We start from the raw sequence: 19676 nt of genomic DNA, 5'->3' as shown, positions 1-19676 counted from the left end.
TAACCTCTCTTCCCCAGTCCCAACCTCCCGTGTTCTGCCCTATATGGGAGTAACCTCTCTTCCCCAGTCCCAACCTCCCGTGTGCTGCCCTATATGGGAGTAACCTCTCTTCCCCAGTCCCAACCTCCCGTGTTCTGCCCTATATGGGAGTAACCTCTCTTCCCCAGTCCCAACCTCCCGTGTTCTGCCCTATATGGGAGTAACCTCTCTTCCCCAGTCCCAACCTCCCGTGTGCTGCCCTATATGGGAGTAACCTCTCTTCCCCAGTCCCAACCTCCCGTGTTCTGCCCTATATGGGAGTAACCTCTCTTCCCCAGTCCCAACCTCCCGTGTTCTGCCCTATATGGGAGTAACCTCTCTTCCCCAGTCCCAACCTCCCGTGTGCTGCCCTATATGGGAGTAACCTCTCTTCCCCAGTCCCAACCTCCCGTGTGCTGCCCTATATGGGAGTAACCTCTCTTCCCCAGTCCCAACCTCCCGTGTTCTGCCCTATATGGGAGTAACCTCTCTTCCCCAGTCCCAACCTCCCGTGTTCTGCCCTATATGGGAGTAACCTCTCTTCCCCAGTCCCAACCTCCCGTGTTCTGCCCTATATGGGAGTAACCTCTCTTCCCCAGTCCCAACCTCCCGTGTTCTGCCCTATATGGGAGTAACCTCTCTTCCCCAGTCCCAACCTCCCGTGTGCTGCCCTTCTGGCAGTTTTATGGGACACGTCCGGCTGGTGAGCAATCAGCCCCTTGAATACTCACCAACCTCAATCAGCCCCAATTTAGTCCTGGCTGGAAAGCCTGTCGAGACCTGGCACGTCCAGCAGAGGGAGCCGACCTGTGTCTTCGTGCGTGGAACGGGCCAGTCACGTACCACGTGGACCTTCCTCTCCTGTGGCTTGACGTTCCCCCGTCCGATCAAATTCCCCAGGTACTCCACCTTCTCGAACACTAGCTTGCATTTCTTGGGGTTCGCTGTCAACCCGGCTTGCCTGAGCGCGTCCAGCATCGCTGGTAGGGCGTCAGGTGCCCTTCCCAACCTTGGCTGTGGATGATGATGATATCCAAATAGGCCGCTGCATGCTGTTTGTGGGGTTGGAGGACTCGGTCCATCAGGTGCTGGAACGTGGGGGGTGCCTCGTGGAGACCGAATGGGAGGACCCGGTACTGATATAAGCCGTCCGGTGTCGAAAACGCTGTCTTCTTCCGGGAGGAGGCTGCCAATGGTACCTGCCAATATCTTTTTGTCAGGTCGAGGGTGCTGATGTACCGGGCCTTTCCCAATCGGTTGATGAGCTCGTCCACCCCAAGCTGACGTTGTTCACACCCTGGAAGTCATTACAGAAGCGCAGGCTACCGTCCGGTTTGGGCACCAACACCATGGGGCTGCACCATGCGCTGTGGGACTCTTTGACGACCCCCATCCTCAGCATAGCCTCCCACTTCCTGCTTCACGGCCTTCCTTCGGGCCTCGGGGATCCGGTATGGCCTCTTTCGTACCGTTTCCCCGGGCCGGATGCGGATGTTGTGTTCAATGTGGGTCGTGCGGCCCGGCTTCTCTAAGAACACCGCTGTGTTCTGATCGACGAGCTCCCGGAGCGTTTGCTTCTGAGCTGGGTCGAGGTCCTCATTGCTCGGGACCACCACTGGTACCGTTGGCGTCCTGGGTCCCGACCATAACACGGCCAAGGCTGTCCTCTCGTGCCTCCTCTTCAACAGGTTCACGTCGTAAATCTGTTGGGATTTCCGTCTCCCCGGCTGCCGCACGCGGTAATTGACGGGTCCCAGCTTCTCTATTTTAAATTTTTAGTCATTTAGCAGACGCTCTTATCCAGAGCGACTTACAGTTAGTGAGTGCATACATTTTCATACTATCACCTCGTATGGCCCGTGCCATGTTTCCAGGAACTTACTTTCTGCCGTGGGGATTAGGACCAGTACCTTGTCTCCCACCTGGAATTATCTGGTCTGGGTTCTCTGATTGTAGACCTGCACTTGGGCGCTTTAGGCCTTCTCCATATGTTCCCTTACCAGTGGCCATATGGCTGTCATCCGCTCCCTCATCGTCTCTACGTGTTCCACCACGCTGTGTGAGGGGGTCGGCTGAGCTTCCCACACCTCCTTGGCGAGGTCCAGTAGGGCGCGTGGCCTCCTCCCATAGAGGAGTTCGAAAGGGGAAAACCCGGTGGATGACTGGGGTACTTCTCGGACCGGGAACATTAGGTGGGGTAGTAGCTGGTCCCAGTTCTTCCCGTCCTGCTTGATGACCTTCCACAGCATTTGTTTGAGTGTTTTATTGAACCGCTCGACGAGCCCATCCGACTGCGGGTGAAAGACGGAGGCCCGGATCTGCTTGATCTGTAGGAGAGCACACAAATCTTTCATTAGTCGGGACATGAATTCGGTACCTTGGTCGGTCAGGATCTCGTTCAGGATGCCCACAGGGCTAAAGAGATGGAACAGCTCCCGGGCGATTCCCTTGGAGACTGCCGCCCGTAGGGGAATGGCCTCGGGATACCGGGTGGCATAATCTAATATTACCAGGACGTACCGGTGTCCTCGTGCTGTTTTTACCAGGGGTCCCACTATGTCCATGGCGATGCGTTCAAAGGGCACCCCAATGATCGGTAGGGGGACCAGCGGGTTTCGGAAGTGTGCTTTTGGGGCAGTGATTTGACACTCCGGGCAGCTGCGACAATGGTCTTCCACGGCCCTCCTCATCCCGGGCCAGTGGAACCAGGCGGTGATCCGTTCCCGGGTCTTCTCCATTACCAGGTGCGCCCCCAACAAATGGGTGTGGACCAGCTGAAGAACGGTTTCACGTCGGGGCGTCAACAGTACCTCTCGAAGTTCCCCCTTTTGAAGCGACACCTGATACAAAAGGTTATTCTTCATTTGGAAATGGGGGTATCGCCAGTCACTCACCCCCAGAAGTAGCTGTCCACCGCTTTCAAGTTCGGATCCTCGCACTGGGCAGTCCCGAACTGTCCCCTCAGTTGGCCCATGGCGGGTGTCTCGGCTGGTCCCATGGCGGGTGTCTCGGCTGGTCCCATGGCGGGTGTCTCGTCTGGTCCCATGGCGGGTGTCTCGGCTGGTCCCAGGAAAAGGATGGGCTCCTCCTCCAGTTGTTCACCAGGGGGGTCAGTTCCGGCGCCCCCTCGGACTCCGACTCAGGACCCATCGATGCGGGTTTGTCAACCGCTTGCTTCCGGGCCGTGCAGGCAACGGGTCGTCCTCGCTCTCGTTTTCCGCCGGCTCGTACCTTTTTCCTCAGCTCGTGCCTCCACAGTGCCGCCAACAGCGGACAATCTCGTCCCACGAGGAGGGGTACCGGCAACTCCGGCACGGCACCCTCCATCATCTGGCAGCTCCCTTGTGGCGTCACGATGTTGGCCTGTACGGTTGGATACCGCTTGGTGTCACCACGGACACAGGAAACTGACATCTCCCCACCACGTTCGGTCCCCTGGGACAGCAGGCTCGTGGCTACGAGCGTAACCACACTCCCGGAGTCTAATAGAGATTCGGACCATGGGTGCCGGTGGTTCCCGGTGCACCCAACAGGAGCTGATGTAGTTCACTGCGTGGCCCATCTCACCTTCGGGACTCGCTGATGGCATCGACTCCTCTTGAGCTGGGCAATTCCATGCAAGGTGGCCCCCGGCGCCACACTTCCTTTGTTCTCCATCTACCTGGGGTTGTCGGCGGCGGGTCGGCTCTCCCCCGGCCATCTCTCTGCAAGTCTGCGGCCCTTTGGCCCCGCGGACTGTCGGTTCGGGGTATACGGCGGTGGGGGTGCCCTTCCGTCCTCTCGGACGGGTCCCCGACTCGGGCCTCAGTCGAGACCTGGCACGTCCAGCAGAGGGAGCCATCGCCCCGCGTGACGTAGACTCCGTCTGCCACCAGGCCTCGACGAGTCTCCCCCTGGTGGCTAACCTGCGGTACACCACAGTATGTACGGCACAAAAGTGTCAAATTAACCCCATATAAATCACAATTCTGTGATCCGAAGATCCTTTTCTGACAGTGATAAGGATCGCAACCTGGTGGGGGATGGTGTGCTTCCCAAATACCACCCTATTCTCTTTATAGTGCACTACTTTTGCTTGAGCTTTGACACGACTCACCTCTTGTAAACAACCTTGAGGTCTCTCCACTCCAGAAAGGAACACATCTTGGGTTTCCTGGCCAGAACCGTCTGGACCAGCTCTCTGGTAATCTTCTTCTTCTCCTTATCAGACAGAGGAACATACCACTTCTGGAGACGCAGCTTCCCCTGTCTACTGAACAGCAGCATGAACTGCATCTGGAAGAGAGGAGCGAGAAGGAGGGACATTAGTGGAGACAGGGAGGAGAGGAGAGGAGAGAGAAGGAGGGACATTAGTGGAGACAGGGAGGAGAGGAGAGGAGAGAGAAGGAGGGACATTAGTGGAGACAGGGAGGAGAGAAGAGGAGAGAGAAGGAGGGACATTAGTGGAGACAGGGAGGAGAGGAGAGGAGAGGTGAGGAGAGGATAGAGAAGGAGGGACATTAGTGGAGACAGGGAGGAGACAAGAGGAAAGGTTTAATTCATATTGGTTAATGTCAGGACATAAGAGGCTGTGGAAGAACTAAGGACTTCCAATGGGAAGAGGAGAAGAGAGAAAAGGACGAAAGGCACAACGAGAGAGAATCAGGAGAAAATAGGAAGACAGGTGTTGTGGTGATGGATTCAGAAGGGTCAGGGTACTTTTAACATGAGGCTGTTATTACCTGGACAAAATAAAACCACTTTACTGCATGCACTCCGTTAGATTTTGCCTGGTAATATCCATTCATAACTGTTTATAAACACTGTAGGGACCTAATTGATTGAAAGTCAGGCATGCGTACCACATTGAGCTCGAGAGCAGAGCATCAATTATTTGTGCACATTCTCTGTGCATAGCCAATACAGTTTAAATCTAGAAGACTGACAACTGACCGTCTGACACACAGCTAAACAACAACACTACTACGACAGAGCCTAGTGACTGAGGTGTTTCCATCCCAACTCACCATCAACGTTATGTTGAGTAATGACAACAAACTAGGAAGCGTGACACCTAGCCACATAGCCACTAGGAAGCGTGACACCTAGCCACTAGGAAGCGTGACACCTAGCCACATAGCCACTAGGAAGCGTGACACCTAGCCACATAGCCACTAGGAAGCGTGACACCTAGCCACTAGGAAGCGTGACACCTAGCCACATAGCCACTAGGAAGCGTGACACCTAGCCACATAGCCACTAGGAAGCGTGACACCTAGCCACTAGGAAGCGTGACACCTAGCCACATAGCCACTAGGAAGCGTGACACCTAGCCACATAGCCACTAGGAAGCGTGACACCTAGCCACATAGCCACTAGGAAGCGTGACACCTAGCCACATAGCCACTAGGAAGCGTGACACCTAGCCACATAGCCACTAGGAAGCGTGACACCTAGCCACATAGCCACTAGGAAGCGTGACACCTAGCCACTAGCCGGGAGAGGCTATACTATATGCCTGGTGCCCAAATTGATGAAGTACACATTATATACAAAAGTATGTGGACAGCCCTTGAAATGAGTGGATTCGGCTATTTCAGCCACACCCGTTGCTGACAGGTGTAGAAAATGTTGCACACAGCCATGCAATCTCCATAGACAAACACTGGCAGTAGAATGGGCTTACTGAAGAGCTCAGTGACTTTCAACGTGGCAGTCATTGGATGCCACCTTTCCAACAAGTCAGTTCATCAAATTTCTGCCCTGCTAAAGCTGCCCCAGTCAACTGTAAGTGCTGTTATTGTGAAGTGGAAACATCTGGGAAGCAACAACGGCTCAGCCGCGAAGTGGTAGGCCACACAAGCTAACAGAACGGGACCACCAAGTGCTGAAGCACGTAGCGTGTAAAAATCGTCTGTCCTCGGTTGCAACACTCACTACCGAGTTCCAAACTGCCTCTGGAAGCAACGTCAGCACAATAACTGTTTGTCGGAAGCTTCATGAAATAGGTTTCCTTTGCTGAGCAGCCGCACCCAAACCTAAGATCACCATGCGCAATGCCAAGCGTCGACTGGAGTGGTGTAAAGCTCGCCACCATTGGACTCTGGAGCAGTGAAACGCATTCTCTGGAGTGATGAATCACGCTTCACCATCTGGCAGTCCAACGGACTAATCTGGGTTTGGCGGATGCCAGGAGAACGCCACCTGCCCCATTGCATAGTGCCAACTGTAAAGTTTGGTGAAGGAGGAATAATGGTCTGGGGCTGTTTTTCATGGTTCGGGCTAAGCTCCTTAGTTCCAGTGAAGGGAAATCTTAACGCTACAGCATACAATAACATTCTAGACCAGGGGTGTCAAACTCATTTTAGCTCAGGGGCCACATGGAGGAAAATCTATTCCCAAGTGGGCCGGACCGGAAAAATCATGGTATATATAACTTAAAAACAACAACTTCAGATTGTTTTCTTTGTTTTAATACGATCAACATACAACATAAAGCTGGAGCCTGAGGACAGTGTGTTCAAAATAGTACAAGCACAACATCACTATTAATCATAAAACACGTCAAGTTTATTTGAAAATTCTAAAGAAAAAGAACACACAAACACACAATGCCTCAGTGATTAACAGAACTGTTTCACAGATCACAGAACTATATCAGGGTGTCATTTCTCAGGCAGAAATGTAGATAAAAATAATGAAATCCTGTTCCCCAAACAAGTGCAAGAACCACAGAGTCAAGAATAGGTTAAATATACAAATAAAATAAAATCAATTAAAAACAATAGCACATCAACATAAAAACATATAAACATAAAGCTGGAGCCTGAGGACAGTGTCCAAAAGCACAACATCACTATTAATCATAAAACACCTCAAGTTATTTGAAAGTTCTGAGGACAAAGAACCCACAAATACACAATGCCTCAGTGATTCACAGAAGTATATCACAGATCACAGAACTATATCAGGGTGTCATTTCTCAGGCAGAAATGTAGATAAAAATAATGAAATCCTGTTCCCCAAACAAGTGCAAGAACCACAGAGTCAAGAATAGGTTAAATATACAAATAAAATAAATTTAAAACAATAGCACATCAACATAAAAACATATAAACATAAATCTGAAAGCGTTGCTCAAACTCCAGTAACAGTCCCGTTATTTTATCTTTGAACCGCTTCATGTCTGCCACATGTTGGGTCGCGCACACATTTTTCAGACAGGGGAAGTGAGCTGCATCACCACCGGCAAGTTGCGTCTCCCACAATGACAGCTTCAACTTGAAAGAACGTATGCTGTCATAATACTGCGTGACAACTTTGTTGCGCCCTTGCAGCTGTTTGTTCAAGTTATTCAGGTGCTCTGTAACATCCACCATAAATGCAAGGTCCTGCATCCATTCTGCGGAATGAAATTCTAACACTGGTTTGCCCTTTTCTTCCATGAACTGTTCAATTTCTTCTCGTAAATCAAAGAAACGCCTCAGCACAGCACCTCGGCTTAACCATCTTACCTCAGTGTGGTATGGCAGGCCATAGTGGTCTTTCTCTCTGAGAAGGCTGTCAAACTGACGGTGATTCAGGCTTCTGGATCGGATGAAATTAACAGTTTGGATGACCACCTTCATGACGTTATCCATCTTTAATGACTTGCAACACAAAGCCTCCTGGTGCAAAATACAGTGAAAAGTCAAAAAATCACGTCCTCCATTTGCAGATTGCACTTTCTCTCTGAACTTTGTCACAACGCCTGCTTTTTTCCCGATCATTGAGGGCGCACCATCTGTAGCCAGGCTGACAGCGGGACCAGTCCACTCCGACCCTGTCCAGCGCGCCGACGAGTGCGGTAAAAATATCAGCTGCTGTCGTTGTATCTGTCATCGGCACCAACTCCACGAACTCCTCGGTGACGGTCAATGTGTCATCAACTCCGCGGATGAAAATGGCCAGTTGTGCAACATCTGTAATGTCCGTGCTTTCATCAATTGCAACCGAAAACGCAATAAATGACCCTACTTTTTGCTTCAACTGGCTGTCCAAATCCACTGAAAGATCGGAAATCCTGTCTGCAACTGTGTTTCTTGTCAGGCTGATATTTGCAAAAGCCTGCCGCTTTTCAGGGCACACAATCTCCGCTGCCTTCATCATGCATGTTTTTACAAATTCACCCTCACTAAATGGTTTTGAAGCCACTGCGATTTCATTAGCAATGAGGTAGCTAGCTTTCACTGCAGCGTCACTGATGTCTCGGCTGTGAGTAAACACAGACTGCTGTTTCTTCAGACCCGCCAACAGTTCATTCACCTTCCCTCATCTCCGCTGTCCTTGAAAGTTGTCATATTTGTCGGCATGAAGACTCACATAGTGGCGACAAAGGTTATATTCTTTCAGCACTGCAACATGCTCTGAACACACCAAACATACAGCTTTCCCATTCAATTCCGTGAATAAATAGGATGACCATTTTTCTTGGAACACTCTGCGTCCACTTTTCTCTTTTTTGACAGAGACATATTGGGGCAATGAGGGGGCCAAAGCACATAATGTTAAAAGTAGAAGCCGTAATAAATATCGCGGGCAAAACAAAGTAGCTCATTGGCTGCACGTGCTTGACCTACTTGCTCTGCCCCGGTATAAACAGTTTGCTTGCTTAACACAATTGCTATTGCGCCATCCAGTGGACGCAATTGGAACAGCAGTTTATTTTATTGAAAAATTGCAACGCATTTTTATACTTTACAAAAAAACTTTTTTAGTATTTTTTTTTTTTTTTTTTATCATCTCGCGGGCCGGATTAAACCCGTTTGCGGGCCGGACGTTTGACACCCCTGTTCTAGACGATTCTGTGCTTCCAACTTTGTGACAACAGTTTGGGGAAGGCCCTTTCCTGTTTCAGCATGACAATGACCCTGTGTACAAAGTGAGGTCAATACAGAAATGGTTTGTCGAGATCGGTGTGGAAGAACTTGACTGGCCTTCACATAGTCCTGACCTCAACCCCATCGAACACCTTTGGGATGAATTGGAACGCCGACTGCGAGCCAGGCCTAATCGACCAACATCAGTGCCCGACCTCACTAATGCTCTTGTGGCTGAATGGAAGCAAGTCCCTGCAGCAATGTTCCAACATCTAGTGGAAAGCCTTCCCAGAAGAGTGGAGGCTGTTATAGCAGCAAAGGGGGGACCAACTCCATATTAATGCCCATGATGTTGGAATGAGATGTTTGACGAGGTGTCCACATACTGTTGGTCATGTAGTGTATGGCAGGGCCCGACTCCCCGAGGGGCCAAAGGGGGCAGGGCCCGACTCCCCGAGGGGCCAAAGGGGGCAGGGCCCGACTCCCCGAGGGGGCTAAAGGGGGCAGGGCCCGACTCCCCGAGGGGGCTAAAGGGGGCAGGGCCCGACTCCCCGAGGGGGCTAAAGGGGGCAGGGCCCGACTCCCGAGGGGGCTAAAGGGGGCAGGGCCCGACTCCCGAGGGGCTAAAGGGGGCAGGGCCCGACTCCCCGAGGGGCCAAAGGGGGCAGGGCCCGACTCCCCGAGGGGGCTAAAGGGGCAGGGCCCGACTCCCGAGGGGGCTAAAGGGGCAGGGCCCGACTCCCCGAGGGGCTAAAGGGGGCAGGGCCCGACTCCCGAGGGGCCAAAGGGGCAGGGCCCGACTCCCCGAGGGGGCTAAAGGGGGCAGGGCCCGACTCCCCGAGGGGGCTAAAGGGGGCAGGGCCCGACTCCCCGAGGGGGCTAAAGGGGGCAGGGCCCGACTCCCCGAGGGGGCTAAAGGGGGCAGGGCCCGACTCCCCGAGGGGCTAAAGGGGGCAGGGCCCGACTCCCGAGGGGGCTAAAGGGGGCAGGGCCCGACTCCCCGGGGGGGCTAAAGGGGGCAGGGCCCGACTCTATGAGGGGCTAAAGGGGGCAGGGCCCGACTCCCCGAGGGGGCTAAAGGGGGCAGGGCCCGACTCCCGAGGGGCTAAAGGGGCTGGGCCCGACTCCACGAGGGGCAAAGGGGGCAGGGCCCGACTCCCCGAGGGGCCAAGGGGGCAGGGCCCGACTCCCCGAGGGGGCTAAAGGGGGCAGGGCCCGACTCCCCGAGGGGGCTAAAGGGGGCAGGGCCCGACTCCCCGAGGGGGCTAAAGGGGGCAGGGCCCGACTCCCCGAGGGGCAAAGGGGGCAGGGCCCGACTCCCCGAGGGGGCTAAAGGGGGCTGGGCCCGACTCCCCGAGGGGGCTAAAGGGGGCAGGGCCCGACTCCCAGAGGGGGCTAAAGGGGGCAGGGCCCGACTCCCCGAGGGGGCTAAAGGGGGCAGGGCCCGACTCCCCGAGGGGGCTAAAGGGGGCAGGGCCCGACTCCCCGAGGGGGCTAAAGGGGGCAGGGCCCGACTCCCCGAGGGGCCAAAGGGGGCAGGGCCCGACTCCCCGAGGGGGCTAAAGGGGGCAGGGCCCGACTCCCCGAGGGGGCTAAAGGGGGCAGGGCCCGACTCCCCGAGGGGGCTAAAGGGGGCAGGGCCCGACTCCCCGAGGGGGCTAAAGGGGGCAGGGCCCGACTCCCCGAGGGGGCTAAAGGGGCAGGGCCCGACTCCCGAGGGGGCTAAAGGGGGCAGGGCCCGACTCCCGAGGGGGCTAAAGGGGGCAGGGCCCGACTCCCCGAGGGGGCTAAAGGGGGCAGGGCCCGACTCCCGAGGGGGGCTAAAGGGGGCTGAGCCCGACTCCCCGAGGGGCTAAAGGGGGCAGGGCCCGACTCCACGAGGGGCAAAGGGGGCAGGGCCCGACTCCCCGAGGGGGCTAAAGGGGGCAGGGCCCGACTCCCCGAGGGGGCTAAAGGGGGCAGGGCCCGACTCCCCGAGGGGGCTAAAGGGGGCAGGGCCCGACTCCCCGAGGGGGCTAAAGGGGGCTGAGCCCCTCAGTTGAAACTTTAGCCCCTTTAGTTTTAGTTTTATGTCCCTTTATAAAAATAGCAAAAAAAAGTTCAAATTATTGAGTGACAGGTTGGCGCAAAATCTGTATCTACACTGCGCTGTGTCAGCACAATGGAAAAAGCCTTAGTGTTATTAACCTTAGCCTAGCCTTAGTGTTATTAACCTTAGCCTAGCCTTAGTGTTATTAACCTTAGCCTATTTAGCTAGTTTGAACCAGCTAATCTGCCACTGCCACGATGGATATCAGAAATTGGCTTTGCCAAAGTACCCAAACAAAGCCAAAACGAGAAGGAGAGTGATGAGCAGCAGCATCAAACCACCGAAGTGATGCTGCCGAGCTCCAGTTAGCTCCAGCTAGGTCCGCGTGCAGATCCTACCCACCCTTCCACAAGCACTGCCAGGATAATGGCTCCACAGCCCCCTCCACCTAAGTACGACTGTTCCTGACGATCTTGGAACAGAGGAGCCAGCCCAGGTTAGCCTAGAATCCTACCCTAGCCACAGGTTTTCTGTCCAAAAACGTTCATTTAATAGCAACTGGTTCATAGGAAGAGAGTTACTGCAGATATATGAACCCAAATGACGCCCCTGGGTATAGCTACATATTGGTATGTTTCATCATAGAAATAGATCCATTCTATTATGGTTGTCTTGGTAGCCTATTGGTTTTCCTGGTTGTAAATGGAACTGTAACGTTACGTATTGGAAACGTGTTTATGGTGGCATTGCTTAATTGATTACGTGAGTTGAATTTGATCCACAGAAGTGTATTGTGCCATTTCAATCGAGTACAGGCTTAACAATGGCAAGATGTGGATGGCAGGTAACCCTATGCTGGGCAGCTGGCATTCAACACCCCCCCCCCAACACTACTATATAAATACCTGCTACGCTGATGAGGTAACATTATGACACTACTATATACACTGCTACTTTTATTTTACTGCTGCTCTTTAATTATTTCTTATTTTTATACAGTTCATTGAGTGCAGTCTTAGTGCCAGCATCGGTTTGTGGTGGTAAATAGACAGCTACGAAGAATATAGATGAAAACTCTCTTGGTAGATAGTGGGTCTACAGCTTATCATGAGATACTCTACCTCAGGGGAGCAATACCTCGAGACTTCCTTAGATATCGTGCACCAGCTGTTGTTTACAAATATACACAGACCGCCACCCTTTGTCTTACCAGAGGCTGCTGTTTTATCCTGCCGATGCAGTGTATAACCCGCCAGCTGTATGTTATTCATGTCTTCGTTCAGCCACGACTCGGTGAAACATAAGATATTACAGTTTTTAATGTCCCGTTGTTAGGATATACAGTGGGGAGAACAAGTATTTGATACACTGCCGATTTTGCAGGTTTTCCTACTTACAAAGCATGTAGAGGTCTGTAATTTTTATCATAGGTACACTTCAACTGTGAGAGACGGAATCTAAAACAAAAATCCAGAAAATCACATTGTATGATTTTTAAGTAATTCATTTGCATTTTATTGCATGACATAAGTATTTGATACATCAGAAAAGCAGAACTTAATATTTGGTACAGAAACCTTTGTTTGCAATTACAGAGATCATACGTTTCCTGTAGGTCTTGACCAGGTTTGCACACATTGCAGCAGGGATTTTGGCCCACTCCTCCATACAGACCTTCTCCAGATCCTTCAGGTTTCGGGGCTGTCGCTGGGCAATACGGACTTTCAGCTCCCTCCAAAGATTTTCTATTGGGTTCAGGTCTGGAGACTGGCTAGGCCACTCCAGGACCTTGAGATGCTTCTTACGGAGCCACTCCTTAGTTGCCCCGATACATGGCCCCATCCATCCTCCCCTCATTACGGTGCAGTCGTCCTGTCCCCTTTGCAGAAAAGCATCCCCAAAGAATGATGTTTCCACCTCCATGCTTCACGGTTGGGATGGTGTTCTTGGGGTTGTACTCATCCTTCTTCTTCCTCCAAACACAGCGAGTGGAGTTTAGACCAAAAAGCTATATTTTTGTCTCATCAGACCACATGACCTTCTCCCATTCCTCCTCTGGATTATCCAGATGGTCATTGGCAAACTTCATATGGGCCTGGACATGTGCTGGCTTGAGCAGGGGGACCTTGCGTGCGCTGCAGGATTTTAATCCATGACGACGTAGTGTGTTACTAATGGTTTTCTTTGAGACTGTGGTCCCAGCTCTCTTCAGGTCATTGACCAGGTCCTGCCGTGTAGTTCTGGGCTGATCCCTCACCTTCCTCATGATCATTGATGCCCCACAAGGTGAGATCTTGCATGGAGCCCCAGACTGAGGGTGATTGACCGTCATCTTGAACTTCTTCCATTTTCTAATAATTGCGCCAACAGTTGTTGCCTTCTCACCAAGCTGCTTGCCTATAGTCCTGTAGCCCATCCCAGCCTTGTGCAGGTCTACAATTTTATCCCTGATGTCCTTACACAGCTCTCTGGTCTTGGCCATTGTGGAGAGGTTGGAGTCTGTTTGATTGAGTGTGTGGACAGGTGTCTTTTATACAGGTAACGAGTTCAAACAGGTGCAGTTAATACAGGTAATGAGTAGAGAACAGGTGGGCTTCTTAAAGAAAAACTAACAGGTCTGTGAGAGCCGGAATTCTTACTGGTTGGTAGGTGATCAAATACTTATGTCATGCAATAAAATGCAAATTAATTACTTAAAAATCATAAAATGTGATTTTCTGTATTTTTGTTTTAGATTCCGTCTCTCACAGTTGAAGTGTACCTATGATAAAAATTACAGACCTCTGTAATTACAGACCTCTCTCAGAATCCTGTAAAATAGTCTGCCTATCATCACCCATTTTCATTTGCCTATTAACTCAAACTGAAATATACGTCCGCATATTCAGACGCAGTCACATACTCCAAGAGTCCAGACGCAGTCACATACTCCAAGAGTCCAGACGCAGTCACATACTCCAAGAGTCCAGACGCAGTCACATACTCCAAGAGTCCAGACGCAGTCACATACTCCAAGAGTCCAGACGCAGTCACATACTCCAAGAGTCTAGACGCAGTCACATACTCCAAGAGTCCAGACGCAGTCACATACTCCAAGAGTCCAGACGCAGTCACATACTCCAAGAGTCCAGACGCAGTCACATACTCCAAGAGTCCAGACGCAGTCACATACTCCAAGAGTCCAGACGCAGTCACATACTCCAAGAGTCCAGACGCAGTCACATACTCCAAGAGTCCAGACGCAGTCACATACTCCAAGAGTCCAGACGCAGTCACATACTCCAAGAGTCTAGACGCAGTCACATACTCCAAGAGTCCAGACGCAGTCACATACTCCAAGAGTCCAGACGCAGTCACATACTCCAAGAGTCCAGACGCAGTCACATACTCCAAGAGTCCAGACGCAGTCACATACTCCAAGAGTCCAGACGCAGTCACATACTCCAAGAGTCCAGACGCAGTCACATACTCCAAGAGTCCAGACGCAGTCACATACTCCAAGAGTCCAGACGCAGTCACATACTCCAAGAGTCCAGACGCAGTCACATACTCCAAGAGTCCAGACGCAGTCAAAAATAAGCTATACCGAAATAAGTTTATAGGACTGGAAGGGCACCTTGTCCATCATGTATTGTTCATAGGACTGGGAGCGGGGTGACGTGAGAGAACTTGGGAAGGTTGAACACCAGACGGGCTGCAGCGTTCTGGATGAGTTGTAGGGGTTTAATGGCACAGGCAGGGAGCCCAGCCAACAGCGAGTTGCAGTAATCCAGACGGGAGATGACAAGTGCCTGGATTAGTATAGCGTTGTGTGTTGTAGTATAGCGGAGTATAGTACAGTGGAGTATAGTATAGTGTGGTGTAGTATAGTGTGGTGTAGTATAGTGTGGTGTAGTATAGTGTGGTGTAGTATAGTGTGGTGTAGTATAGTGTGGTGTAGTATAGTGTGGTGTAGTATAGTGTGGTGTAGTATAGTGTGGTGTAGTGTAGTATAGTGTAGTACAGTGTAGTATAGTATAGTGTGTTGTAGTATAGTGTGTTGTAGTATAGTGTAGTATAGTGTGGTGTAGTATTGTGTTGTAGTATAGTGTGTTGTAGTATAGTGTGTTGTGGTATAGTGTGGTGTAGTATTGTGTTGTAGTATAGTGTGTTGTAGTATGGTATAGTGTAGTATAGTATGGTGTAGTATAGTGTGTTGTAGTATAGTATAGTGTAGTATAGTATGGTATAGTATAGTGTGTTGTAGTATAGTATAGTGTAGTATAGTATGGTGCAGTATAGTGTGGTGTAGTATAGTGTAGTGTAGTATAGTGTAGTATAGTGTGGTGTAGTATAGTATAGTGTGTTGTAGTATAGTGTAGTGTGGTGTAGTATAGTATAGTGTGGTGTAGTATAGTGTAGTGTGGTGTAGTATAGTATAGTGTGGTGTGGTGTAGTATAGTGTAGTATAGTATAGTGTGTTGTAGTGTAGTGTAGTGTGGTGTAGTATAGTATAGTGTGGTGTAGTGTAGTATAATGTGGTGTAGTATAGTGTAGTATAGTATAGTGTGGTGTAGTATAGTATAGTGTAGTATAGTGTAGTATAGTGTGGTGTAGTATAGTGTAGTATAGTATAGTGTGGTGTAGTATAGTATAGTGTAGTATAGTGTAGTATAGTGTGGTGTAGTATAGTGTAGTATAGTGTAGTGTGTTGTAGTGTAGTGTAGTGTGGTGTAGTATAGTATAGTGTGGTGTAGTATAGTGTGTTGTAGTGTAGTATAGTGTAGTATAGTGTGGTGTAGTATAGTGTGGTGTAGTATAGTGTGGTGTAGTATAGTGTGGTGTAGTATAGTATAGTGTGTTGTAGTATAGTGTGGGGTAGTATAGTATAGCGTGTTGTAGTATAGTGTAGTGTGGTGTAGTATAGTATAGTGTGGTGTAGTATAGTATAGTGTAGTATAGTGTGGTGTAGTATAGTGTGGTGTAGTATAGTGTGGTGTAGTATAGTGTGGTGTAGTATAGTGTGTTGTAGTATAGTGTGGTGTATTATAGTGTTGTAGTATAGTATAGTGTGGTGTAGTATAGTATAGTGTGTTGTAGTATAGTGTAGTATAGTGTGTTGTAGTATAGTATAGTGTTGTAGTATAGTATAGTGTGTTGTAGTATAGTGTGGTGTAGTATAGTATAGTGTTGTAGTATAGTATACGATAAATAACTTCATATCTGTAGTATATTAAACCATCTGGATGTCACCGGGCAGGGTTGCCAACTTTTGAAGAAAGCTTGGAGTGAGATTTGCTATGTGACATGGCTATGACCAGGGGGGAATGTTGAAATATAAACCACAGGTCAGGCGTATATAAACCACAGGTCAGGCGTATATAAACCACAGGTCAGGCGTATATAAACTACAGGTCAGGCGTATATAAACCACAGGTCAGGCGTATATAAACCACAGGTCAGGCGTATATAAACCACAGGTCAGGCGTATATAAACCACAGGTCAGGCGTATATAAACCACAGGTCAGGCGTATATAAACCACAGGTCAGGCGTATATAAACCACAGGTCAGGCGTATATAAACCACAGGTCAGGCGTATATAAACCACAGGTCAGGCGTATATAAACTACAGGTCAGGCGTATATAAACCACAGGTCAGGCGTATATAAACCACAGGTCAGGCGTATATAAACCACAGGTCAGGCGTATATAAACCACAGGTCAGGCGTATATAAACTACAGGTCAGGCGTATATAAACCACAGGTCAGGGCGTATATAAACCACAGGTCAGGCGTATATAAACCACAGGTCAGGCGTATATAAACTACAGGTCAGGCGTATATAAACCACAGGTCAGGCGTATATAAACCACAGGTCAGGCGTATATAAACCACAGGTCAGGCGTATATAAACCACAGGTCAGGCGTATATAAACTACAGGTCAGGCGTATATAAACCACAGGTCAGGCGTATATAAACCACAGGTCAGGCGTATATAAACCACAGGTCAGGCGTATATAAACTACAGGTCAGGCGTATATAAACCACAGGTCAGGCGTATATAAACCACAGGTCAGGCGTATATAAACCACAGGTCAGGCGTATATAAACCACAGGTCAGGCGTATATAAACCACAGGTCAGGCGTATATAAACCACAGGTCAGGCGTATATAAACCACAGGTCAGGCGTATATAAACCACAGGTCAGGCGTATATAAACCACAGGTCAGGCGTATATAAACCACAGGTCAGGCGTATATAAACCACAGGTCAGGCGTATATAAACCACAGGTCAGGCGTATATAAACCACAGGTCAGGCGTATATAAACCACAGGTCAGGCGTATATAAACCACAGGTCAGGCGTATATAAACCACAGGTCAGGCGTATATAAACCACAGGTCAGGCGTATATAAACCACAGGTCAGGCGTATATAAACCACAGGTCAGGCGTATATAAACCACAGGTCAGGCGTATATAAACCACAGGTCAGGCGTATATAAACTACAGGTCAGGCGTATATAAACCACAGGTCAGGCGTATATAAACCACAGGTCAGGCGTATATAAACTACAGGTCAGGCGTATATAAACTACAGGTCAGGCGTATATAAACCACAGGTCAGGCGTATATAAACCACAGGTCAGGCGTATATAAACTACAGGTCAGGCGTATATAAACTACAGGTCAGGCGTATATAAACCACAGGTCAGGCGTATATAAACCACAGGTCAGGCGTATATAAACTACAGGTCAGGCGTATATAAACCACAGGTCAGGCGTATATAAACCACAGGTCAGGCGTATATAAACCACAGGTCAGGCGTATATAAACCACAGGTCAGGCGTATATAAACCACAGGTCAGGCGTATATAAACTACAGGTCAGGCGTATATAAACCACAGGTCAGGCGTATATAAACTACAGGTCAGGCGGCAGGTCAGGCGTATATAAACCACAGGTCAGGCGTATATAAACCACAGGTCAGGCGTATATAAACCACAGGTCAGGCGTATATAAACCACAGGTCAGGCGTATATAAACCACAGGTCAGGCGTATATAAACCACAGGTCAGGCGTATATAAACCACAGGTCAGGCGTATATAAACTACAGGTCAGGCGTATATAAACCACAGGTCAGGCGTATATAAACCACAGGTCAGGCGTATATAAACCACAGGTCAGGCGTATATAAACCACAGGTCAGGCGTATTCAGGATGCTTTCAACATTAAATGAACACTCAAAATTGGACGACTTTGTTTAAACATATTTTTTAGGTGGTTTGACACTTTATTCACGTTGGAAGCAGGGATTGATCCCTGTTCTCAGGTGGAAAGGGATTGATCCCTGTTCTCAGGTGGAAAGGGATTGATCCCTGTTCTCAGGTGGAAAGGGATTGATCCCTGTTCTCAGGTGGAAAGGGATTGATCCCTGTTCTCAGGTGGAAAGGGATTGATCCCTGTTGTTACGGATACAGGTATCCTGTGTTTTTGTGTGTTTCTACTCTTTCTGCCCTAATCACAGGTGTCCTGTATGTTCCTGATTGGTGGTCGTTGAGGTGTCTGCTGATTGGACCAATCAGTGAACATTCCTGTTAATTGCACCACCTGTTATTCGTTTGTTCAATCACACATCCCATGTTATAAAAACCAAACTTGTGTGTGTTGCAAGAGAGAGAGACTTTTTCCATATGTGAGTATGGACACGGTGGTGTCCTGTGTGTTGTGTACTCACTACGTTGTTGGTTACCCTATTGGTAACTTGGTTAGAGCCACGGGGTTCGTAACATAAAGTGGGGGCTCGTCCGGGATCTATCCCGTGTTACTCATGCAAATTAGCAAGTGTCTGGTTCAGTGTTGAGCTTGGCAGCTGTACTACCTGTTTTTTTTTGTGTTCAGTAGTCGACGGCTCGTGTTGCTAGTAGGATGGCTACTTTTGAGTTAGAGGCATTTTTGGAAAACCCTACGTGGGGGGTTTTTGAGAATTGCCGTAGAGTGGATCTACAGGCTTTGGCTGACCACTTTTCTGTACCCATACCGAGGGGTTTAGTGAAAGCAGAAGTTAGGGAAGTAGTGCTAGCGATATTGTTAAACGAGCGAGTGCTTGAGTTACCGCCGCCTGAGTCTGCTGCTCCTGTAGGGGATGTGGTTGCTGTTCCTGTAAGCCCATCAGTGTCTGAGGACGAGGCTAAGGCTCCAGCCACATTGCCCCGTTATGACCCACTCTCCCCACTGACTGACAGTGATGCCAGGATCGATGTCCGCTCGACACGGCTCCAAATGGAGGCGGAAGAGCGGGCACAAATCAGGCAAGACAAGCTGGAGATGCGTAAGCTAGAGGCAGAACAGGAGACGCGTAAGCTAGAGGTAGAACTGGAGACGCGTAGGCTTGATCAAGAACTGGAGACGCGTAGGCTTGATCAAGAACTGGAGACGCGTAAGATGGAACTGGAGCTGCGTAAAATGGAACTGGAGGCAGAAACAGCGAGGTTAGTCGCTGCTCATACTATGCCTGCTAGTGAGCCATCCTCACCAGCTGTGTCGGCTGCTACGTTTGATATTAGTAGGCAGATCACCTTGGTACCTGTGTTCAGGGAGTCAGAGGTTGATTCCTATTTCAGTGTTTTTGAACGGATAGCGGTAGCATTGAAATGGCCCGAAGAGGTATGGTGCCTATTACTTCAGTGTAAACTAACAGGTAAAGCCCAAGAGGTTCTGGCAGCGCTACCTCTTGAAGACAGTTTGAATTATGAAGTGGTCAAAGCTACTGTTCTTCGTGCCTATGAGCTTGTTCCTGAGGCATAT

The 19676-nt window shown here is 49.8% G+C and overlaps 1 protein-coding gene across 2 annotated transcripts in view; it reads right to left on the bottom strand.

The window, feature by feature from the left end:
* Positions 1 to 19676, bottom strand: part of LOC121534209 (AP-1 complex subunit sigma-2-like) — an 83696-nt gene that overhangs the window by 38720 nt on the left and 25300 nt on the right. For both annotated transcript variants that reach the window (XM_041840774.2, XM_041840773.1), the window contains exon 2: positions 4115 to 4293. In XM_041840774.2, coding sequence (XP_041696708.1) covers positions 4115 to 4293 — 179 coding nt within the window. The remainder of the gene's footprint in view (positions 1 to 4114; positions 4294 to 19676) is intronic.

Source organism: Coregonus clupeaformis, unplaced genomic scaffold (genome assembly GCF_020615455.1).
Source record: "Coregonus clupeaformis isolate EN_2021a unplaced genomic scaffold, ASM2061545v1 scaf0092, whole genome shotgun sequence".
Lineage (NCBI taxonomy): Eukaryota > Metazoa > Chordata > Actinopteri > Salmoniformes > Salmonidae > Coregonus > Coregonus clupeaformis.
This window is presented reverse-complemented; position numbering and strand designations above follow the sequence as displayed.